Genomic DNA, 25,320 nt, shown 5'->3' on the forward strand with positions numbered 1-25,320 from the left:
GCCTCTCTCTTTTTTCCTATCCCTGTTTCTGTCTGTGACTTTGGACTTACTGTGTGACTTCTGGGGAAACACAGTGAAAGGTCTGTTTGCTTCCAGCACCAACCGACTGAAAGATTCCATCCAAGGCCTGCTTGGTGGGCCAGGGAACTTATGGGTGTTGCTTACAGGAGCCTGGGTGACTCTTGTACAACTGTGTACTGAAAAGTCCTGCCCCTAGGCAATTAAAAAAAATTTTTTTTGAGACAACATCTCTCTACATAGCTCTGGTGGTCCTAAAACTCACTCAGTAGACCAGACTGACCTCAGACTCAGAGATCCACCTGCCACTGCCTCAGAAGTGCTGGGATTAAAGGAGTGTGTCACTGTGTCCGGCACAGGCAGTGTTTAAAAATGAGTGTTGTGGATAACGATGATGGGTGTGTGTGTGTGTGTGTGTGTGTATGCGCGTGCTCTTGCACACATGTGCAATGTGTCTGTGTGATCGTGACGGGGTGCCATGGTGCATATGGAGAGGTCAGAGGACAACTTTGTGGAATTAATTCTTCTGCATTTATGTGGCATCTGGGATTTTAACACGGATCACTAGGCTTGTACCTTGTACAGTAAATGTCTTTTTCCTCTGAGCCATCCTGCTGGCCCCCCAGGCAAGTTTAACCTCATAGATTTGAGTATTTCTAAGATGATGTGTAGTAGGGCAGGCAGTAGTGAGTTTGGAGTCTAAAGGAAGGGTCTTGTCACTTTCCTCCCTTGATTGCTCTTTTATCACGGACCTAACTAGCCGCTGTGTAGTTCCGTTTATTTTGTTGCCTTGACTACAGTTCAAGGTCTCTGATAGGTCACCCTAGGCTGCTCTGCAGTGTGCTGGTGACCAAGTCAAGCCTGGGAGAAACAGCCATCCTGCAGGGCTGTGCTGTCCTGATAAAATAAGAGGGCAGTAGAAGTTTCTGGGTTCTTGGGAAAGCATCTTAGAGAGTCGTCATTCCCACAAGGTATGTGGGGCTGAATCGTCATTGGCATCGCCTCTGCGACCAAGCTGAGTTCTCTGCTGTGACTTTCCCAGCAAAGGCATCGAAGTTTACAGTAAGAGATGGTTATGAACACTCAGGGATGGTGAAATCCTCCCTCAGACAGCTTGAGTGGCCTCGGAAAGAGGAGACCCAGTTCTGTGTGACTCAGCACAGGTAAATCTGTGTCGCTCGTCCCCTCTAGCATCCTGACTCTAGACGAGCATGCGCAGTGAGGTTTCCATGCGTGACCTGCGGTGGTGGCGAGGCAAGGTTGGTGTCAGGTCCTGCAGCTCTGAAGTCTGCACTTTTGTAATCCTTTAGGAGCACAGACGGGAGTGGTCTATCTAAGATACGATCGGGGTGTGGCTTCAGGCACCTGGCCAGGTGCCTGGGTTCCTTCCACCTCAGCACCGTGGCTGTGTGGAAGAGTGTACTGTTCTGTGTTTGGAAGAGTGAACTGTTCTGTGTATTAAGGGCATGTTAGTGGTGGTGGTGGGTGGGTGTGAGATGTATGCACGTGGTATATTAATACATGTGTGCAAAAGCATGTGCCCATAAGTGCGTACATGCATAAGCCAGAAGGGGACTTCAGATGTCCTTGTCTGTCACTCTCTACCGTATATCTTTAAGCACAACTCTTCGAGATTTTATTTGTTTTTATTTCATATATGTGGGTGGTTGCCTACATGTATGTCTATGCACTGTGTGCATGTAGTGCCCTGAGGGGCCAGAAGAGGACATCAAATCCTCTGGGACTGGAGTTACAGGTGGTTGTGAGCCACCTGATCAGATCAAACTTGTTCATCTGGAAGAGTGGAGCTATCTCTCCAGTCTTCCACCTTATTTCTTGAGACAGGGCATCTCCCTGGACCTGGACCTATACTGGTAGCCAGCAAGCCTCAGCAATCTTCCTGTCTCTGCCCCACACTGTGCTGGGACTGACTATAGGCACATGCAACCAAGCCTGGCTTTGTATGTGGGTGCTGGGATTTGAACTCAGGTCCTCCTGCTAGTGCAGCTAGCACGCTTACCTGATGAGCCATCTCCCCAACCCCCATTTTTGGACATTTTTGTCTGTAGCAGCCTCATCCTCTGGTCATGAGTTGCCAGATATTCCTCTGGGGGCTAAATGGCTCCTAAGTCGGGAACTTAACAAAAGGTAACTTTTTGTTGTTTTTGTTTGTTTTGTTTTTTTGTTCAATTGGTTGGTTAAGACAAGCTCTCATGTAATCTAACCTGACTCAGATTTGCTTTATAGCTGATGCTGGCCTTGAACTCCTGGCTTCTTGCTCTTGTCTCTTGGCATTTTGAAAGGAAGCCAGAGGGATGGTCTTAGCTAATTTTTTAAAAGATTTGTTTGTTTGTTTTCGAGACAGTGTTTCTCTGTAGCTTTGAAGCCTGTAAACCAGGCTGGCTTTGAACTCATGGAGATCCGCCTGCCTCTGCCTCCTGAGTGCTAGGATTAAAGGAGTGCGCCACCAACACTTGGCTTTTACGATTTATTTATTTTATGTACGAGTGCTCTATTTGCATGTACACCTTTACACCAGCAGAGGGCATCATTCCCACTGCAGATGGTTGTGTGGGTGCTGGGAATTGAACTTAGGCCCTCTGGAAGAACAGCCAGTGCTCTTAACCTCTGAGCCATCTCTCCAGCCCCAAGACATAGCTAATTTGTACTAATTTGGTTTTCTTTAGATTCAGTGCTGTCCTGGGGACCTTACCTGTACAGCATGGTAAGTAGGTGGGTCCTCCACGCCAGAGTCTCCCTGGGAAACAGCACCACTGACTTCCTTGGGCTCTGACCTCCTTTGGTCTTCAGAGAGAGTGTACTAGTATTATTACTGCTGTGAGCTGACAGAAAGCACCTGAAGGACAGGAGGATTTGTTTGGCTTACGGCTGGAGAGGGTGTGATTCGTCGTGGCAATGAGGACTTAGCGGCAGAGATGGGAGGCTGCTTGCCTATGTCCGGGTAGATCAGGGAGCGGAGAGAGACATGCCAGTACTCGATGGGTATTCTTTCCCCCTTTATGTTCGGTCTGGGACCTCAGTCAATGTTGTCCACATTCACACCTCAGTTAATCTTTTCTGGAAGAATCCTCCCAGACACACCCAGAGTCGTGCCTCGCTAATGCTTCTAGGGATTTCTTTTGAAAAATTGTGTGTCATGTCTGTTTGTTGCTGGGAATTGAATCCTCAGACACGCAAAGCAAGCCCTCTGCCATTTGAGCTTAGCCCCAAGTGTTGTTATGTCATGCTTCCCCTCCCCCATCCCAAGGCTGGATCTCATGTGTCCTATAGCTCCTTATCTAGTCTACCAATTGAGCCACATCCCTAGCCCCCAAACCCATGTAGACCAGGGTGACCTAAAACTCACAGAGATCCACCTTCCCAAAACACAGTCTTGTTCTTATGCGACTTTTCAGATACCCCTCCCCCACAGTTGAAAGGTCATCTTAAACCTACACCCTCACAGCCCTATCGTGATTCATTTAACAGTCTACTTTGTTTCTTTCCTCAGTAAGTATGTGACTTAGGGCTGGGGATGTCAGTCGGTGGAAGGTCATGGCCTAGAATGCACAAGGTCCTGGGTTTGACCCCAGCACCTCTCTGACGCTTCTGACTCTGTCCTCTTTAGCTGGGCTCCCATTTTTCTTCTTCCTTGCTCTTCACTTAGCTGCAGCAGGTACCAGACTCACACACTCCCTAATCAAGTGGGCTTTTTGTCCTCCGTTTTTCTTCCAGTCTCTCCTTGACGACCAAGGCTTGGCCGAGGTGTCCGAAGTTGCCGAGCAAGTCCTCGATGCTATAAACAAGGGTTTCTATAAGGAGGCCACTCAGCTGTGGGGGAAAGCAGAAACGGTCATTGAAAAGGTAAACACCGAGCATGGCTTGGCTTTGTGCCCGGGGGATGGGACCCGTGGCTGGAGTTGTCAGGGTCACACCTGTCCCGAGCCTCCCACAAGTTTAGAACCTCCTGTATGCTGAGTGATAATCTAGACGGTTGTAGCAATGACGCAGTAACCCTTTATAGGGTCAGAAAACCTCCTAGGCTTGAAAGACCTTGTTCCTGACTGAATGTTTGGATTCTGTAAGAAAGACTGCTTCAGGGCTGGAGAGATGGCTCAGTGGTTAAGAGCATTGCCTGCTCTTCCAAAGGTCCTGAGTTCAATTCCCGGCAACCACATGGTGGCTCACAACCATCTGTAATGAGGTCTGGCGCCCTCTTCTGGCCTGCAGACATACACACAGACAGAATATTGTGTACATAATAAATAAATAAATAAATATTTTAAAAAAAAAAAAAAAAAGAAAGACTGCTTCAGCAGGCGGATCGCTGTGAGTTCGAGGCCAGGCCAGCCTGGTCTACAAGAGCTAGTTCCAGGACAGGCTCCAAAACCACAGAGAAACCCTGTCTCGAAAAACCAAAAAAAAAAAAAAAGAAAGACTTCTTCAGCCACCTTTAATCCCAGCACTCTGGAGGCAGAGGCAGGTAGATGTCTGTGAGCTTGAGGCTAGCCTGGTCTACAGACTGAGTTCCAGAACAGCCAGGGTTACGCAGAGAAACCCTGTCTGGAAAAACCAAAATATGAAAAAAAAAAATTTTTAATAAAAAAAAAAAAGAAAGACTGTATGGTGGTCAAGCAGAATGGTACATTTGTGTAATAGCCTAGCACTTGGCAGGTGGAGTCAGGAGGGTCAGAATTTCAGGGTCACTTCTGCTACATCGTAAGTTTAAGGTCATCTTGGGCTACACAAGACCCTGAATCAAAAACAAAACAACAAAAACCCAACAAACAAAAAAATATGGTCCAGCGACTTATGTGTCTTAGTTAGGGTTTTTTGTTTGTTTTTCAAGACAGGATTTCTCTGTTGGCTGTCCTGGAACTTGCTTTGTAGACCAGGCTGGCCTTGAACTCACTGAGATCTATCTGCCTCTGCCTCCCAAGTGCCGAGATTAAAAGTTTGCCACTTTTAACTGCCCCACTTAGTTAGGGTTTCTATTACTGGGAAGAGACACCATGACCATGGCAGTTCTTATGAAGGGAAGCATTTAATGGGTGGCTCAATTACAGTTTGAGAGGTTTAGTCCATTATCATCATCGTGGGACATGGCAGCGTGCAGGCAGACATGGTGCTGGAGAGGTAGCTGAGAGTTCTACATCTTATGCAGGCAACTGGGCTTGACTTGAGCCTATGTGAGACCTCAAAGCCCATCTTCTATAGTGACACTTTCCCTCCAACAAGGCCACACCTACTCCAGTGGGTCACACCTCCTAATAGTGCCACTCCCTTTAGGGACCATTTTTTTTTCAAACCACCATAGTTGGTAGTGCACATCTGTAATCCAGCACTTCTGAAGTAGAAGAAGCAGGAGGATCAGGGGTTCCATCCCTGGTGACATAGCAAGTTTGAGACCATCCTGTACAACAGGAGATAACGTCTCAAACCAGAGGAAAGAGACTGCCATGCTCAAGAGGATGTATATTTTAAAGACAATATATTTTCTTACTTGGATCCTTGCCAAGTAGTATTCTGCTTTGAGTAAGAGCGAAAGAAAAAATACAATGGCCAAGAGGACTCTGCCACTCAGCTCCCTGTACGCTGATACGCAGGTCCTTGCATTCCAACAGTGTCTGGGCTCCCATGAGCTGTGTGCTGCAGGTGCGTGGGCAGGTACAGCTGCCGTCTAAGCCTTTAGAGGGACTTTCTTACTAGTCCAGTACATTTGTGAGCTTAAGGTCATCCTTGGAAAGCCAAGCACTTTTCTGTTTTGCAACTTCACCAGTGGACAGAGAAAGACACCATCCAAATGTGCTCTTTATTTCAGAATACAGACGGGGTAAACTTCTATAACATTTTAACTAAAAGCACTCCCGAAGCCTCTATGGAATCGAGCCTTGAATTCCTCCGAAGCCCCTTAGGTGAGTATACCTTGCCATGGTTGGTCTCTACCCAGCTTCTGCGCAGGAAGACCTGTCTGTCCTGTTACTAACATGCATTTATATAACAAGAATTTTTCAGTGGTTTGAAGTATATTCACAGAGTTGCACAGTCATCACCTCAATCCAGTTTTAGAATGTTCCCATCACCCCAAAAAGATCCCACACATCTGTTTGCAGTCACTTCTCCTTCCCACTCCCAGCCCCAGGCGATCACTGAGCTGCTTTCTTGTCTCTCTGGGTTTTGGCTTTTCTCAACATTCTATATAAATGGAATCATACAGTAGCTTTTGCCTCTATTTTTTTTTGTCTGTCTGTTTGGTTGTTGTTCTTCCTTAGCATAATCTATTTGAGAAGCAATTTAAGCACTGATCTTAGCCAAAGGGCCAGGGAGCACTGGGAGCCAATGCCTTTTGATGATGGAAGGTTAGGGATGGTACCCAGGAACTAGAGCGCACTGAACGCGTGCTCTGCCAGTGAGCTGCACCACAGGAGAAGGAAGCTGTTTCTGCTCACTGAACTGCAGTGTCGCCGTCCCCACAGGGCTGACTTTAGTGGTTGCTCAGCTGGCTGAGCTTGGGTTTAGTTGCAGAATGCCTGAGCCCCTCCCCCAGTCCACTCTCCGTTCCTTGATTCCCCTTCTCAGCTGACTTCCTTGGCCTGTCCAGGGTAGTCACAGTGGCCCTGCAGTGGGCAGACTGCAGTTAGCAATAACGTATCCGATTTCAGCCTGCTTCTGGCCTCCTTTCTCCCCTCCACGTGGATCAAAGTGGCTTTTCCTGTGCCGTCTCCCAGTAGCTTGGGAGAGATGTCTCTGGGGTCCTGGTCCCAGGCCTTTGATTCACTGTGTACCCATTTGCTTTTAGTTCGGCTTTGTCAGCGCCACGTGAGACACCTCCAAGGAGACACCTTAAGTCAACTCATGAATGGCCCCATCAGAAAGAAGCTCAAAATTATCCCTGAGGATTGCACCTGGGGAGGTACGTGAATGGCCTAATCAAGTGTCGTTTGTGTGTGATGGATGGGGGCTGTGGGGAGGGGGATGCAATTTGAGAGCCCTTAATTCGTAGCCTGGGTTTCCTTGGTGATGGCAGTCTGTTGTAAATCAAATCCTGTTCCTGTCTGCAGCGGATGTAGAATCAGTCAGTGACGTGACCAAAGCAGATCAGAGTAAGGGGCTGGCGGAGAAGTGGGTGGGAAGTGGTACGTGATTGGTTAATGAGTCGATTGTTGTCGAAGCCTAGTATGGATGCACGGGGACTGTTGCACCTTTACCTTTGTAACACAGTGAGGTAATACACACCTCAAATTCCCAGTCCTTGGCAGACTGACATCGTATCACAAGTTTGAGGCCAGCCTAGGCAATTTAGCAAAACGCTGTCTCTAAAAAAATTAAAAGGCCGGGGAGATGGCTCATTAGTTAGAGGCACTTGCCATCAAACCTGTTGACCTGACTTCAGTCTCTGGGACTCAGTGTGCTAGAAGGAGAAAACTGACTCCCGGAAGTTATCCCTTGGCCTCTACCTGTGCCCCATGGCATGTATCTGTCTCCACCCCCACCCACCATCAGTAAATCAGTAGGTTTTTTTTTAAATTATGACAAAACAATGCTGCATTTTTATTAAAAATTCTACAGCCAGTCACGTGAGATTTCTAGCCAGAGGTCCTTTGAAGGACATCAGATGGTCCATGTACATAGGCAGGATTTGCCCAGTTCCCATGCTGGCCTTTCAAACATTCTGGTGCTCGATATGGTCCTGTCATGTCTGTGTTCTGGTCTGGAGGTCACAGTGTGGAAACAAGCCAGATAGAAATCCTGGGCAAGATCCTCGTTAGTCCCATAGGGGCCTTTAAACAAGAAAAGTGGCATTTGTTTGGTCTGCGACCGGGATACCCCAAGACTATTAAGGTCAGAGGCCTCTTCTCAGATTGTCCCTCTTGTAACTGCTGAGAGCTATGGGTTTTGTTGTCATTCATTCATTCATTCATTCTGCTTTTGGTTTTTGGTTTTTCCAAATAGGGTTTCTCTATGTAATATACCTGACTGTCCTGGAACTCACTCTGTAGACCAGGCTGACCTCAAACTCACAGAGATCCACCTGCCTCTGCCTCCTGAGTGCTGGGATTAAAGGTGTGCACCACCACTGTCCAATCAGAACTGTTTGGATCCTGGTCCTGACTTTGTTAGGGTTCATGAGTCACTCCCTCATAGTCCGCATCACTGGAGCTCATCCCTGACCTAGAATCCTCATGTCTCTGCATCAAGTAAAAAGCAGACTGTAGTGTTAGATGCTGCAGGGGGCTCACTCAGTATCGTGGCAGACACCTGCAGTCAGTCCCAGTTCTCAGCAGGCCGAGGCAGGGCGATTGAGAGTTCAAGGCCTGCATGGGCTACATAGTAAATGAACAAGTAATGTCTTAATAAGTAGTCAGGTGTAGTGGCTCACATATGTGAACCCAGCACGTGGGAGGCTGAGGTAGGAGTATCACAGTAAGTTCCCGGTCAGTCTGGATTAGAGTGAGACTCTGTCTCAAGAAAGAATCAAATCAGGACAGGAGAGATGTAATGCCCTTGCTGTTCTCGCAGAGGTCCTGAGTTTGGTTCCCAGCACTCGCACTGGGTAGCTTACAACCTGTGACTCCCGTTTCAGGAGATCCAGTGCCCTCTTCTGGCCTCCACGGGCCCTGCACGCATGTGGTGCACCTAAGTGCACACAGGTGCTTGGAAGCACGCGCACGCACATAAATAAAAACTAAATCTTTTTTTTTTTAAATCTAAATGATGAAAAAGGACAAGCTGTCCTTGTACAAGTTGCAGTTGGTCAACCAGGCCCAAATTCGAGCCTTAGCTCACCAATGGCTGGTTATTCCCACTTGGCTGTGTTCCTGAGCCTCCCTGAGCCTCTTTGATTTACTTACACTTTGTCCAGGCGCCTTATCTTCCAGCGTAGTGATGAAGAAGTAGGAATTGCCTCTGTAATATTTACCTAGCCCCATGCCTGTCAGATAAATGGTGGTGACTGTTATGTTGTCATCGGTTATGATAGGGGGTCAGGTGGTCGGGCATCAAGAATCTGTGCTGTGTTGTCTGAAAGTCACCTCTTAGTCATCTGCCTTTCCTCAAGGCCTGCTCTGCAGAAGCTTAGGTCTGGTTCGGTTTATGGTACGGTAACCCCCTGTTCAGGTTCATTGCTTGTGACATGGCCCCGAGACCACATAGCAGCAAACTCGCTTCAGCCCAAAGTACAGTATATTCCCAAGTGGACCAGCTGAAAGTGTTTCTGGGCCTCTGCCTCTCGGTTTCCTTCTGCAGATTCCAGTTCCTTGTTGCACATGGCAAGCTCCCCAGCAAAGGGACCGTGTGCGCTCTTTCTGTTTCCTTTCCACCCAGCTATTGCTGGCCAGTTGAGTTGGTTCCTCTGTGGAGCACCTGGCATACAGCCTTGGTTGGCTACCTAGGAACTGTTAGGTACCATATCTTAGGATGCTTGGGTTGAAAGATATTTCTTAATCTGGCCCATTCTAACCTGCTACCTCTCTCTCTTGCTTTTGTAGGCCAGTCATCTTACGTCTTCATAAGCATGGAAGGGGACTTCATGAAGCCTGTCGTCCACATTGTGGATGAGTTGTTAGAAGCTGGGGTCAATGTGATTGTGTATAATGGACAGCTGGATCTCATTGTGGACACCATGGGTAGGGCGCCGGCTCTGAGGGGCGCGTGGAAGCAATCACGGGTCAAGCTAGAACAAAATGGCCTTGAATACATTAGCCTTGGGTTGGTGGCATTGATATCATCAACCCCTGACTAGTCTCTATAGCACGAGTAATAAAAACCCAGAGACAGAAGTTGGGGTTCAACTCAAAAACCAGAAAAGCAAGGCAACCAAGCCACTAGAGAAGTCTTTCCTCTACCAAGGCTGGGTGACTGCAAAATAAGCATTATTTTTTTTCTCCTTTGAGACTAGAGCTCGCTCTGTAGACCAGGCTAGCCTCGAACTCACAAAGATCCACCTGCCTCTGCCTCCCTAGTGCTTGGATTAAGGCATGTGACTCCCTAGAACTGGGATTAAAGGCGTGAGCCACCATCACCACTTGGATTTGTTTCTGCATTGATCTTGTGTAGCCCAGGGTAGCTTCAAACTCACAGAGATCCCTCTGGCTCTGTCTCCCAAATTCTGGGATTAAAGGTGTGTGTCCCCATTGTCTAACCTCAAGTGACTTTAACTTTGCCTCTGGTCTTCAAGATTTATTTACTGAAATACAAATAATATACCACTACAACTCTCGAGCTGTGACGCCTGAGAGAATTCTAGGTGTTTCTAATTCTGGGGTGCCTAGGTATGATTAAAGGAAAGAATAATAGTCTGCCACCCTCCTGCCAAAGTCTTCCTGGCTCTTGAATATGCAACTTCATTGGGGGAAGGCTTTACCTGTGCAGTGTTACAGGTGTTAAACACTAGCCACTAACCACCCTTATTTCCAAGATCCCAGGAGAACTGGTCTCTGTAGGATCTCAGGCAGGATCCTATTGCCTTTTCTGAAAGCCACATGCTTTATCTGATGGCAGTAGAGTCCTGTGGGTGCTTAGAGACCAGATCTTAGAACCCACGGGTAAAGCTGTGCCTAGTACCCAGGCCTGTGATTGGTAGGAAAACTATCGGCTCAAGACTCCCAAGACTAAGTTCTCAGTACAGAGGATATTTATTTGCCCCAGAAGGACAGGGTAGGGAATAAGAGACAAAGACAAGAGATAGGGGTTGAGGGAGAAGGGGAAGGGAACAAGAGAAAGGAGGCAGGGGTATTTATCCCAGAAGACAAAGGATTGCCTCTGAATGGAGAGGAGACAGACATGGCACATAGGAAAATGACAGTTTATAAAGAGGGAAATCCCATGTTAGGATGAGGTGCTTAAAATTTTAATTGGGTTTGTTAATTAGGTGAACCAAAAGGAGCTTTTGATTTCAATCCTTTGATAGCTGGACCTTGGTAGTCAGCCTCAGGAGGAGGGACTGGCCAAATAAGGGAATAGACCTTGGGGGCTAGCTTCAGGAATGTACTCTGACAGCATTTAGCAAGGCGGAGGGAACTGGGGAGAAGGGCAAGGCCTGCCAGAGCCACATGCTCAAGTGGGCTAGTGTCCAGTCACTGATGATAGCCACCAAAGTTAAGACAAAATGATTAAAATATCAAGTCCCAGATGAACAGTAGAGTGAGTTCAAGGCCAGCCTGGAACACTTGAAATTGAGCAAGACATTCTCTTAAAAAAAAAAAAAAAAAAGCCAGCCGCATAATGTTACATTTTTCAGCCCCAGTATCAATGGGAACCTTCTTGAAAGAGGTTCACAGGCCCCACCAAGAACTGCTTGTAACAAGATCTCAGGGAATTTCCTGTGCATTGCAGCTGGGCAGCACTAAGTTAAAGGACCTAGGTTGTTTTCTCTGCCCCTGACTCCACCAAGCTCTTAGTACTGATCCCTTTCCTTGGCCCCCTCTCCCTAGGTCAGGAGGCCTGGCTGCGGAAGCTGAAGTGGCCGCATCTGTCCAAATTCAATCACCTGAAATGGAAGGCCCTGTACAGCAATCCTGAGTCTCTGGAAACATCTGCATTCGTCAAGTCCTATAAGAACCTTGCCTTCTACTGGATCCTAAGGGCAGGGCACATGGTAAGCGATCTCCCTTTTGTTCTAAAGTTAAGGATGGTGCTGTGTGGGAAGCCACAATGTTTCCTGCCTACGTCCACTCGCTGGATTGGCCTTCAGAGAAAGATTCAGGCTTGGGACTATCTGGAGTCCATCCATGCTGTATTGCCCGCCACGACACACACCACGCCCCATGCCACGTGCGTGTGTGTGTGTGTGTGTGTGTGTGTGTGTGTGTGTGTGTATGTGTGTGTGTATACACGTACCTTGCGTTCTTGCATGCATGTGGAGGCCTGAGTTACCCTGGGTATTGTGTTCCTCAATCACCTTGTTTGTTTGTGGGCAGGGTTTCACCGTGTAGCCAGGACTAGTCTGGTTCACTTTGTAGACCATAGACCAGGCTGACCTTGAACTCACAAGATTCACCTGCCTCTGCTGGGATTAAAGGTACATGTCACCACACCTGGCTTTTGCGTATTTTTTGAGACAGGGCCTCAATGAATTTGGAGCTCTCCCATTGAGCTAGGCTGGCTGGCCAGTGAACGTGGGGTCTGCCTATCTCTGCCTCCCCAGAGCTGAGATTATAGGTGTGGACTTCCAAGACTGACTTTTTATGGGTGCTAGGGATCTGAATTTAGGTCCTCAAGTTTTTTTTGGGGGGGGGGATTTTTCGAGACAGGGTTTCTCTGTGGCTTTGGAGCCTGTCCTGGAACTCACTCTGTAGACCAGGCTGGTCTCAAACTCACAGAGATCCACCTGCCTCTGCCTCCCGAGTGCTGGGATTAAAGGCGTGCGCCACCACCGCCCGGCTAGGTCCTCAAGTTTTTGAGGCAACTTTACCAACTGACTTGTCTCCCTAATCTGAGTTTTAAGGTTTTGGGGTTTTTTTTTGGTTTTGTTTTTGAAATAGAATTCAAAAACAATGTTCAAGTTTGAACATTGTTAATCCAAAATCTAAACTCTGAAACTTTTTTTAACATTAACATAACGTTGCAGGGAGAAAGATCATTTTCAGATCTCATGTCATCTGACAGAGTTGAGACACAGTGTGCTAAAAATTGCATAAAATTATTGTCATCCCATAGGGTTAGTGATAGTCATCTTGAGTCCCAGCCTCAAGATTTCTTGTTGTGTATATACAAGTATTTCAAAATCTGGGGGGAAAAGAGCACTCTATCTAAGGGTTACTCAACCTCTGTTAGTGCTTTTTGTTGCTGTTACAGATTTATTTACTCATGTGTATGAGTGCCCTGATTTCATGCACACCAGCAGAAGGAATCCGATCCATTACAGATGGTTGTGAGCCATCATACGGAATTCTAAAACCACTGAGCCATCTCTCCAGGCCTCTGATAGTATTTCGTTGAGACTGAGCAGAAACTCATTTGAAAGTTTAAATCTCCCTTCTCCAGTCTTTGTTTTAAGTGAATTCATTCATTGGGTGCGTGGTTCTTAACAGCTTGCCCTGGGGAAGGAAAGGAGAATTACGTTCTCATGACTATAACACTTAAAGCTGAGCTGAACACAAGGACACCCCTACATAATCCCAGCACTCAGGAGACAGCCAGAAGGATCAGGAATTCAAGTCTGGCCTTGGCTGCATAGTAAATTCCAGAACTTGAACTGTAATAGACCCATCTCAAAACAAAACAAAGATGGTGGCTGCCTTGTGAAGTTGACCCTCAGTAGGCATGGCATAAGAGGTGGGGAGTGTCTCTAAGCAGTGGTGGCCAGGGACATGTTTGGAAGAGGCTTTGGGTATAAAGGACGACTCTGGGCTGTGGGCACTTCATGCCCATGGAGGGAACAGACTTTTTTTTTTAGGTTTATGTATTGGTTACATAGCTCATAGCTTTCTCTGAGCTGAGAGAGATTACAGGGCCCTTAATCTCAAGTGTTCCCAAGTCCCACAATAGACACACATATTGATGAAGGAATTGGGAATAGCAAAAGGCAGAAGGGCCCCCAAAACCTCATTAATCAGACACGCAAATGTCTCCTAAGTACTAAGCATAAGCACTCTGTGCAGGGCTGGGTGAATGCTGCTGGTCCCTGGCCTCACGGAGCTGCAGGTCAGCAGGGCCTAGGGTTACAGACGTCTGGGAGGATTGCAGATCAAACATTTACTAATAGTGAGTCATAAATTTATTTAAAGACAATTAAGCGGTAAAATTTAATCTATATCAAAGGGAATTTTTTTCTTTGGTATACATTTAATTTTATTATTTATTAGATACTAAAGTAAATTTCCACAGTGAGATGTATATGCCTGTTTATTTTTATATAAAGAAATACATCTTGAATATTTGATACTCCAGACAAAGGGGGAATATTCATTATTTTTCAGAGTTTACCTCTGTTTAAGTTTTGTAAGTTTATTTTCTTATTATTTCTTCTAAGTGATTTATTTATTTTTATTTTATGTGCATTGGTGTTTTGCCTCCATGTATGTCTGTATGAGGGTGTCAGATCCCCTGTGAGCTGCCTTAGCAACAGCTGCCTTTCCCTGCGGAGCCATCTTGCCAGCCCAGTAATTTGAAGTTTTATAATGGTCACAGCTGAGAATGCTGCTTCATAGAAATAAGTGAAAGAAGGTAGTGGAAGGAAGTAGGTCATTTTTTAAATTATTGGAAATTACATCTTCGTTTTGTTGGCTTTTTTTTTTTTTTTTTTTTTTTTTTTTTGAGGCAATGTCTCACTCTGTAGCCCTGGCTGGCCTAGAACTCACAGACCTGCCAGCCTCTGCCTCCTAAGTGCTGAAATGAAAGGTGTGCGCCACCACTGCCCTGATTAGGGCAAACTTTTAATGACAGGCTCTCTCTCCAGCACCGTATAACAGTTTTTCACTAAACCCAAGTCAAGAACTCAAATAGATTGATTGATGGATGGATTGATTGATTGATTGATTTTAGATAAAGTCTGGTTTAGCTCATGCTAGTCTGGAGTGTACTATGTAGTAAGAGCGATCATGACCTCCTGGTTCCCGGGCTTTTCCTCCTCTTAAAGGCTATGGTTACAGGTATCACTACCATATCCTGCTAGAGCAGTGGCTCATAACCTATGGGTCTTGACCCCTCTGGGGGTCAAATGACCCTTTCACAGGGGTCACCTAAGATATTTGCATTATGATTCATAACAGTTATGAAGTAGCATCTAGCGTATTTCATGGTTGGGGGTCAGTCACCACCATGTGAGGAACATACAGGATCCCAACATTAGGAAGATTAAGAACCGCTGTGGTCAGGAAGCTACAGAGTAAAGGCCAGCCTGGGGGTACAGGAGGAACACCCCACACTTTGAAGGACAGACTGACACAGGAAGCAGTGGGGACCAGGCTGTTATAGAGCCCTAATGGGACCCTTGGTATGACCCTCCCGCTCCAGGGTGAAATTCAGACTTGCATCTTCTTGGTTTGTCACGTACAGAACAGCTTGTTCAAGCTAAAACAGTCCTTAGAAACTGTTACCAAGTCATTCAGTTGACGGAGTCTCATTTTAGGAAATCCCAGTTAGGAGAGTCCCGGACAGTGAATCACAGAATCAGAGGGCGGGGATATCAGGCCCCATGTCTCAGATAAGTGTCTGTGAAGAGACACCATGACCACAGCAACCCTTACAAAGAAAAACATCTAACTGGGGCTGGTTCACAGTTTCAGAGGTTTGATCCATCATCAGCACGGTGGGAAACATGGCGGCATGCGGGCAGTCACGGTGCTGGAGAAGGAGCTGAGAGCTCTACAGCTTGATCTGCAGGCAGCAGGAAGTAAACTGAGCTTGAGCTTCAAAGACCTCAAAATTGAGCAAGGGTTCACATGCTGAGTGAGGGTTCATTTCTATTGGCTTTCAGCTCTTCAGTTAAACTCCCCCTCCTCTTCTCCCCATCCCCAGCCTAGACAAGGACCTTCCTCCTACAAAAGGAATGCTTTCAAATGTTGAACATCTCCTCCCTTCTCTGTTCCTATTTGTTTTATTTGTTAGTGTGTCGGGGTGGGGGAGGGGCATGCCTCAAAGTGTATATGGACATCAGAGCGCGTCTCTCACTTGGTTCTCTCCTTCCCCCTTGTTGAGGGAGGGTCTCTCTGTGCCAGCTCACGGATTTCTGGGGATTCTTCTGTCTCTACCTTTTGTCTTGCCACAGGAGTGCTAAGGTTACAGATGCACATGCCCGTATCTGAATTTTTAAGTTAAAAGAATATTTTTTAAAATTTATTTATTTATATTTTTTGTGCATTTGTGTTGTGCCTGCCTGTGTGTCTGTGTGAGGATGTTAGATCCCCTAGAACTGGAGTAACAGACGGTCTTGGGTCACCATGGAATTGAACCCAGGTCCTCTCTCTGGAAGAGCAGCCTTGCTCTTGCTCACTGAGCCATCTCTTCAGCTACCCCCAAAATTTATTAAACATAGTGATGTTTTTTGTTTTGTTTTGTTTTGTTTTACTTTGCTTTTTTTTTAACCTAAGCTGCCTTCTGACTTTCTATATTGCTAAATCTGGTTTTGAATTCATGATCCTCCTGCCTCCACTCTCAAGTGCTGGTCTTACAGGCATGTACCCTCTCAGCCTGTTTTACATGTTACCTTTCCCGGGGATGAACGCACGTCTTTATGCATGCCAGACAAAGACTTTAGCAGCTGAACTACATCCTCAGCCCTTCCTTCTGCACCATCTTCCTTCTTTCTTAAAGAGGCCAAATCCCAGTACCAGAAACACAGCCCCCATAAGGAAGTCAGCAAGGGCTATGTATGTGACTCAGTGGTAAAACACTTGCCTAACGTGTGTGAAGCCCCAGGGTTTGGGTTTCCTGCTCTGCTAAAAAGAGAGAGGAAGGAAGAAGGGAAGGAGGAAGGGACATGGAAAGAGAGGGAACGGAGAAATGGACAGATCATCCCCAGGTGGTATCAAGGGTTCCCTAAATGCCAACTCCTTCAGGCCCCAACACCCTGAGCCCAGAAGAACTTTGGTCCAGCAAGGAGGCCATTTCTTTACAGGCAGCTGTCACATCTTTCTAGATCTCTACTAGAAAGGCGGATGTCCGTCACCCTTGTCCTTTACCCGGGAGTTACGTCAAGAACACTAATCTGGATGCTTCTTGGTTCCAGGTTCCTGCAGACCAAGGGGCCATGGCTCTGAAGATGCTGAGGCTGGTAACTCAGCAAGAGTAGCATGGCCGAGCTGAGCGGAGCTGGCTGGACCTGCAGACCCTGGAGCAGAGCCTAGGATGGAGGTGCTAATGTCACAGGCTCTTCCCTGACTGTCCTGTGGGATGTGACTATGGGGGCTCCTGCCATCTCCTGTACACTGGAAGACCGTGGCTTCTGTGACAACTTAGAAATCAGATCTGCTTTGTGAAGAGCATTCAAAACCATACTCATTTAATCAAAATGAAGGATTGTAAGGGACAGACCTCTTAATACCAAAACAAATGATAGCACATGCAAATCCCAGCACTTGAGAGGTAGAAGCAAGAAGATCAGAAGTTCAAGATCACCCTCAGCTAGGCTGCAAGTTCAAAGCCAGCCTGCACTAGATGGGAGTGACAGAAAGAGAATAAACACCCACTGAGCTGCCAACTCAGTGTCTATGCCTATAGGTCTTTTGTTTGCTACATATACCTATATATTTTTACAAAAATGGAATCCATATTATATGCTATTTTGCTTTCTATTTTGTTCACAGATCAACACGACCTGCACTACTTTTCCTGTCAATAAATGTGCTGTGATGTTTTTATTTATTTTTTTTTATTTAAATTTATTTATTTATTAAGGATTTCTGCCTCTTCCCCACAACCGCTTCCCATTTCCCTCCCCCTCCCCCGATCAAGTCCCCCTCCCTCATCTGCTTGAAGAGCAATCAGGGTTCCCTGACCTGTGGGAAGCCCAAGGACTGCCCACCTCTATTCAGGTCTCGTAAGGTGAGCATCCAAACTGCCTAGGCTCCCACAAAGCCAGTACGTGCAGTAGGATCAAAAACCCACTGCAATTGTTCTTGAATTCTCAGTATTCCTCATTGTCTGTGATGTTTTTAAAGACTGCTGAAAATTCTATTTTGTGATCGCTTCTTGCTAATTGTTTCCCTCGAGAGTTTCTAGTCTGTCCCTGTTGCAGATGGCGCTCTGGTAAGTCACCCTAATAGCTAATGGTTTTATGCACACTTCGTTTCCTTCTGGTAAACTTGTAGAAGGATAAATGTTTACTCCTAAGATTTCCACATTCCTTTAAAAGTAAGATGATAAACTCAGGATTTGATCTTTGAACTACAACCTGAGTTCTGAATGAGTGGCAATGTTGGACAGCAAACCCCAGCTCTACCTGGAGAACACGAGGGCTTCCTCACAAACCCCGGCTCTACCTGGAGAACACGAGGTCTTCCTCACAAACCCCAGCTCTACCTGGAGAACACGAGGGCTTCCTCACAAACCCCAGCTCTACCTGGAGAACACGAGGGCTTCCTCACAAACCCCAGCTCTACCTGGAGAACACGAGGGCTTTCTCATGAATCCCAGTGACTTCATCCCAGTCCCGTGTTCCATAGACGCCTCTCCCTAGGGCTCACTGTCCTCAAGTCTCTTGTGTCCCTTGGAGAGACCATTAGAAGCCTGTGGCTGAGTCCAGCCTATGCATTCCCTTCCTCTGGCTTCCTTTGCTCTGTGCTTGCTGCTGTTGAAGGAAGCAGCTCCGGAGGATCCCTCATGTAGCCCCTTGCTATGTCTTATCCTTTCCCTGATGTTCCATCCTGTGCTGAAGTCTACTAGGCTGGGGGCTGGAGGATGGCTCAGAGGTTAAGAGCACTGGCTCACAATGATCTATAATGGGATTTGGTGCCAGAGCACTGTATACATAATAAGTAAATAAATCTTAAAAAAACAAAATCTCCTTAGACTGGAGAGATGGCTCAGCAGTTTAGAGCATGTATTACTCTTCCAGAACCAGAGAATTCAGTTCCCAGCATCTATACCAGGACTGCTCACAACTGCTGCTAACTCCACAACTACTGGTAACTCCAGGGCATCCACTACTTCTGGCCTCTGTGGGTACCTGCACACATGTGGCACACATAAACACACATAATTAAAATACATCACCTGATGGTAGTGTCACATGCTTGTAATTTCAGCGCTTGGGAGGCAGTGGCAGTAGATCTCTGTGAGTTCAAGGCCAGCCTGGTCTACAGAGCAAGTTCTAGGACAGCCAGGGCCACACAGAGAAACCTGTCTCGAAAAGCCAACAACCAAAGAGGTAAACATATAACCCTCCCTCGAGTTCTAGTCTCTCTGCTGAAGTCACTGAAAGCATCGAAACACACACTGCATTGCCAGACACATGGGGTCTTTTCTGTTGAAAGTCCAGTGTGTGTTTGACACAGATGAGACCCTGAGCTCAATTTCCTGCATTCAAGAAAAGGGCAAATACAATTAAAGTACCGGGAAAGGTCATCTAGGTAGAGTAATGAAGTTGGTGACTTTAAACCTTTTTGGCCCTTTCATCCTTACCTAAAGAGGTGAGGCTCTTTGAGGTCCTATATTGTGTTCTAAGAGTTGCTCATGCCCCCATTTCTGCTTGCTGTGGTTTGAGCGTTCCCTTTAAAGGTCATGTTGCAGAGTTGAGTTATCCCATCTGTGAGGGTCTTGGGAGGTGGGGTCTTTAAGGTGGGGCATGAGAATGCCCCCATCATGAATGTATCAGTGCCACCGTGGCTTAGTTATCAGGAGTGTCTTTGTTGTGAATTGTAGACGGATTTTCCTTTTGGCCACCAACTCACAAATAACATGGAGACTGGATATTAATTATTAAAGCTCGGTCTTAGCTTAGGCTTGTTCCTCACTAGTTCTTATATCTTAAATTAACCCATATCTTTTAATCTACCTTCTTTTACATGGCTTGGTTACCTATGTACTGCCCATCCTGCTTCCTCTGCGTCTGGCTGGTGACCCCTCCTTTCTTCTTCCCGAGGCCTCCCTGTCCCTGGAAGTCCAGTCTAACTTCTTCCCGCCTAGCTAGTGGTCATTCAGCTTTTTATTAGTCACTCCGCAGGCACCTTGGCAAAGACCCATCTTCACAGTGTAAACAAATACTGAGCACCAGTGAATACAAGAAGAAACTTGTTTATAAATCCCCAATCTGTGGTATTCTGTTACCGCATAAGACACGGTGTATCGCACTGGCTCCTACTCCAACGCATGCCTTCATAGGGAATTCCCTGAGATCCAACGACTAGAGAAGGCAACTCTCAGGTTTGGTTTACACATTCCTGATCCTGGGTAGGCATCCATCACCCGAAGATGCACAGCCATAACCCCCCTCTGTGGTACCCCTGAAAGATGGCCATTTTCCCAGGGGGTAGAACCTGGAACCATGCACCAGCTCCACCTCACCTGAAAGGAGATGGGTGGGGAAATGAACCACTAGCAAATCCTCGTCTGCCTGGATAGCCCAGGCCCTGGAAGAAACGTAACTGAAACACTGGTGACAAAATCTGAGGAAGGTGGAGGAAGCTAGCATGAGTGGGCGTGGCTGTGCTCCATGTGAATCCCCACCCAAGGATAAAGGAAGGCTGGAATAGTGCGCAGGATGCAATAATGTGTAGTACGTAGGATGACCTCAGCTCTGTGCACACCCATGCCATGGACCACAGACAGCCTCCTGCAGGCAGATGGTTCACAAACAAAGCGGCTGTGGTGACAGTGGAGGTTATTCATGGACATGCCACTCGGCATCTGCCAGCAGAAGTCGCCCTAATCTTCCGCCACGGCTGGAGGTTTGGCCAGCTGTCCAGCGTGAGGCTCATTACCTTGGACCATTTTCATCACGGAAGAGGCGACACCCTTTGTTCTTTCTGGAGTTAACACTTGCTTTAGACGTACATTTGCCTTCCCTGCTCACACCACTTCTGCCAGAACTAGCACCTGTGGACTGAGTGAGTGCTCGCCCACAGCCCCGCTAGGCATAGCAGAAGCGCAGCCCTGCGTTCTAGCAGCCTTAGCTGTGACAGAATGCCCGACAAAAGCAGTCAAAGGAAGGAATTGTCTGGTTTGGCCGGCAGCTCGAGGATACAGTCTGCCTTAAGTTAGGGTTTTCATTGCTGTGAAGAGACACCATGACCACAGCAACTCTTTTTTTAAAAAATCTATTTATTTATTATGTATACAGTATTCTGTCTACGTGTATGCCTGCAGGCCAGAAGAGGGCACCAGATCTCATTACAGATGGTTATGAACCATCATGTGGTTGCTGGGAATGAACTCAGGATCTTCGGAAGGGCAGGTAGTGCTCTTAACCACTGAGCCATCTCTCCAGCCCCAGCAGCAACTCTTATACATTTAATTGGGGTGGCTCACTTATAGTTTCAGAGGTTCAGTCCGTTATCTTCATGATGGGGAGCATGGTGGCATGCAGGCAGGCATGGTGCTGGAGCTGAGAGTATGCTACATTTTACAGGTAACAGGAAGTTGACTGACTGTCACACGAAGGGAGGCTTGAGCAAGAGATCTCAAAGCCCCACAGTGAGACACTTCCTTCAACAAGCCTATACCTCCTAAGAGAGCCACTCCCGTTGGGAGCCATTTTCTTTCAAACCATCACAGTCTACCGTGGCAGGGAAAGCATGGTGGTTGGAGCATGCAGCACCTGGCCACACTGCATCTGCAGTTGGTAAGCAAAGAAAGATGGATGTTGGGGCTCTTCTGGCTCATTTCTTTGTATCTAGTCCTAGAACCGCAACCTATAGAAGGTGGCATTCACATTCAGAGCGGGTCTTACCTTCTTGGCTAAACTTCTCTAGAAATACCCTCACACACATGTCCAGAGTGTGTTTCCATGGTGACTCCTAATCCTGTCGAGTTGACAGTCAAGATTAACCACCGGTTCATGCACATGGAACTCATTCTCACCCCGTCCTTGGTCATCCAGAAGGTTCTGCCTTGGCAGATGGCTGAATGGGTCTTTGGACATTTGGTCCCAGTGCCAGCTAGGTAGGGATGGTTGGCAGAGCTGGAATGTCATCCTCCTGTGTGCTGGATGTGCTCTTCAGAGTGAGCATCCATGCTTCTCTCAGCAAGGATACATGAGGCTAGCCATCAGGGGACCAAACCAAAAATGTCTTCCCTCAATATGAGCTGTAGTTAGTAACGAGCGGCTCATTTCTGCAAATGAAGTTGTCTGTACTGACCCGGAGGGCTTGGTTACAGTGGAAGAAACGTTTTCACCGTTGAACTGGTACTTGAAGCTGCCATCTGGCCTCTTTGGACTCTGCACTGGCAGGCAAAGTACTAGCTGAGGTGAATGATCCAACCGTCCTGACCATCATGGGTAAATTGGGCTACTATTATACAATACAGGTAGAGAGGAAGAACGCAGGAAAGCCTTTGGGCCATATTGTCTGAGTAAGGTCAATAAGGGATGCATGTGTATGTGATGTGTGGTGTGTGTGTATGTGTGTTCACATGTGTTCTGTCGTGGTCTATGCTTCTTTCCATGCACAGAACTCATGGGTTCTACTCCATGCTTAGATTCACATTTTCCTTGCTTTCTAGTCTTTTTAGCCGTTGTTCTTTCCTGATTACTTACTCTGCATACTGCGGTCTCCAGGACTGGGTCTGAGACAGTGGCCTTGTTGAGACTGACTGGCTAACTCCCATACTGCCTAGGTCAAATTCTGTATTGTCACATGAGTGCGTGCGCGCGTGCGCGCACACACACACACACACACACACACACACACACACACACACAGAATTATACTTCTCTGTTCCAATCCTGATCATTATATTTATTTAAACTTAATTATTTTAACGTATCCCAAATCCCTTATAATTGGAATCTGAATATTTAATATGTTTTAAACAATAACTTGATTAGATATAGGGACTTCTTCCTCTTCTTTTGGGATTGCTTGACGGTGCTGGGGCATCATGCCTGGGTGGCAAACACTCTTATCCCAACTGCATTTCTCAGTCCACATTTTCCTTCTTATTGGCATCTGGCATTGGCATCAAATTTGAAAACAATAAATTTAATAGTGGGTACTGTAGACTTCCTTAAGCTCATAAACTGATGACTTCAGATGGTTACCTCAATATCTCTAATTTTTTTTTTTTTTTTATTTTTCGAGACAGGGTTTCTCCGTAGCTTTTGGTTCCTGTCCTGGAACTAGCTCTTGTAGACCAGGCTGGCCTCGAACTCACAGAGATCCGCCTGCCTCTGCCTCCCGAGTGCTGGGATTAAAGGCGTGCGCCACCATCGCCCGGCAATATCTCTAATTTTTAACAGTGATTGTTGGTTTATATTTGTTTTGTTTTTGTTTGTTTGTTTGGTTGGTTGGTTGATTTGGTTTGTTTTGGTTTTTCAAGACAGGATTTCTTTATGTAGCCCTAGTTGTCCTGGAATTTACTTTGTAGATCAGGTTTGCCTCAGACTCATAGAGATCTGCCTGCCTTTGGCTCCCAAGTGCTGGAATTAAAGGCATGGACTGCCACATGTGACATTTGGTTTTATTTTTAAGACCCTGTCTCCTACATCCCAGGCTGGCCTTTAAGAAATCAGGAACAAAGCTAAAATCCCTAGAAACCACAAAAAACTGGGCAACGTGGGTCAGCAAGAGGGCTCAGTGGGTAAAGGCCCTTGCCAAGTAAGCCTAACACCCATGTAAAGGTGGGAGGAGAAAACTCACTCCAGTGTGAGGAGCTGAGGATGCCTTGAGCTGAATGTGGAAGGGGCAGGTGAAGCCCTGAGTGAGTGTGTGTTGACACAGGCACAGCCATGTCAAGGACCCCAACACTTCAGACTCATGGGATAGCAAAGTGTTCTTGAGGTGAGGCTCAGAGGGATGAGAAGGCTTTCTTGTCTCTGAGTTCAAGTGTTAGACAAAACTAAAAACTAGCAACCACAGCTTCCTCCTCCCAGATGACCCCAACCTGAAAGGGCTCCCCTACAGAGACTGCCTACTGGAGAGGAGCTAACACCTCCTCAGGCTGTGCATAATAAATGTGCTGAGGTTTCCCATTGTTACTAAGTCGGTGCTTCTCCAGCAGAGGAAGCAGAGCCCACCTGATTCCATCCTTTCTGTCCATGCTACGTGTCTGTGCGTCTGTGTTTTCTTTATTTATTGCCTTCATTAGGTTACTAGGACCAATCTGTGCAGAACATGGTACCACAGAATTGTCCTGTAACCTCCACATGTGCCCATATGTGCACCGTGGTACATGTGCACACACACACACACACACACACACACACACACACACACACGATGATGGAAATAAAGCGGGTCAGCATGTGTCTGTAATTCCATTACTAGGGTGGTGGAGACAGGAAGATTCCTGGAGCTTGATACAACAGCCACTCTAGACAAACCCGTGAGCTCTAGGTCCAGTGAGAGACCCTGCTCACACAAATGAGGTGGGTAAAGAGTCAGTGGCAAGGCTCAGTGGGTAAAGGCATCTGCCACCAAGACTGGTGACCCACGTTCAATCCCCAGAACCTGCACGGTGGAAACAGAGAGCTGACTCCAGCCAGTTGTCCCATGTCCTTTGCAGGCACGCTGTGGCACTCATGCTTCCCTCTTAAAATAACTAACCCAGAAAAGAAATTCTTAAATGAGACAGGGCGCAATCAAGGGACACACCCAAGGACAACCTATAGTCTCCCTGGCACACAGGTGCAGCCACACCCATATATAAACACACACACACAAACGTGAGGGGAGGGATTGCGCAATTCTTTCCCAAACCAGTATGATCGGAAGGAAGCATCAGCCATTCTGCTGTTGTCATAAGTAAGAATCTTTGGTTGGTCGCCGCATTCACTTGTGTGTAGGCTAAGGAAATGTCTGATGTTCTGATTCCTCTTCCGGTTAGAGAGTTCCCTTCTAGGACGATGGTGAGAGAATATGGCAGTGAAATCCGCACTCTGTTAGGGGAGGAGAAGCCATGAAGCCGCTTTAACCAGGTGGCTCTTTCTGCAGCCCATGCAGCATTATATCCCATTTCGTTCTCCCAGGTTAAAGGTTCTTTGTCACCCTGTGTTCTTTCTTTAAAAGCCACCTGCCTGTGGCCGCAGCCCCTGGGAGCTGCCTTCGTTCCTGGCTCGCTTTCCCTTTAAGGGTTGGATCCCTTCAGCTGGCTAAGACTCAAGTGCTCTCTGGACTAATTGGCACAAGGTGAGGCTTTTCCAACTTGGGAGAGAAAGAACGTTTGCCAGTGAAGGCTCTTCAAGGTAACTGCTCACTCGGAGCTCCCGCCGCTGCCTTCAGCAGCCTTTGGGGACAAATCCTTCTTGCGGCTGAAGGGGAGAACCCCACAGCTCAGGGATGAGACCTTTGGAACTAGTAACCTCTGGAGAGGAGGATATGGGGGAAAGGCCAGTGTGACAAAGGCAGCTGAGCCAGTGTTTCCCCCCTCAGCACCACTGGGCTGTGCTAGTCCCATCACCACAAGCGTCCCGAGGAAGGATATCATCGCAGGAGACCCACACTTCTGTGGAGGAAATACATGATCGAAAAACCTTACACTGGCAGGGTGGTAGTAGCATACACCTTTAGTCTAGCACTGGGGAGGCAGAGGCAGGTGGATCTCTCTGAGTTTGAGGCTGGCCTGGTCTGTAGAGCAAATTCCAGGACAGACAGGGGAAACCCTGTCTTGAAAAAACGAACAAATAAACAATAAAAAAAAAAAAAGAGAAAAAAAACCCATCTTGGGGCTTCATGGAAAAACCGGGGGAGTACTGGATGAGGAAAG

General features: G+C 47.0%; 1 protein-coding gene across 1 annotated transcript in view; it reads left to right on the forward strand.

Annotated features, from left to right (window-relative positions):
• Positions 1–17,318, forward strand: part of Scpep1 (serine carboxypeptidase 1) — a 29,495-nt gene extending 12,177 nt beyond the window's left edge. Inside the window, exons 7-13 of the mRNA XM_041664847.1 lie at positions 2,706–2,743; positions 3,754–3,882; positions 5,840–5,933; positions 6,818–6,931; positions 9,507–9,644; positions 11,451–11,614; positions 16,688–17,318. Coding sequence (XP_041520781.1) covers positions 2,706–2,743; positions 3,754–3,882; positions 5,840–5,933; positions 6,818–6,931; positions 9,507–9,644; positions 11,451–11,614; positions 16,688–16,750 — 740 coding nt within the window. The 3' untranslated portion in view covers positions 16,751–17,318. The remainder of the gene's footprint in view (positions 1–2,705; positions 2,744–3,753; positions 3,883–5,839; positions 5,934–6,817; positions 6,932–9,506; positions 9,645–11,450; positions 11,615–16,687) is intronic.
• The last annotated feature ends 8,002 nt before the right edge of the window (positions 17,319–25,320 follow it).

The sequence above is a fragment of the Microtus oregoni genome, unplaced genomic scaffold, assembly GCF_018167655.1.
Source record: "Microtus oregoni isolate MIOR12 unplaced genomic scaffold, Mior012 000015F_ref0000493, whole genome shotgun sequence".
NCBI lineage: Eukaryota > Metazoa > Chordata > Mammalia > Rodentia > Cricetidae > Microtus > Microtus oregoni.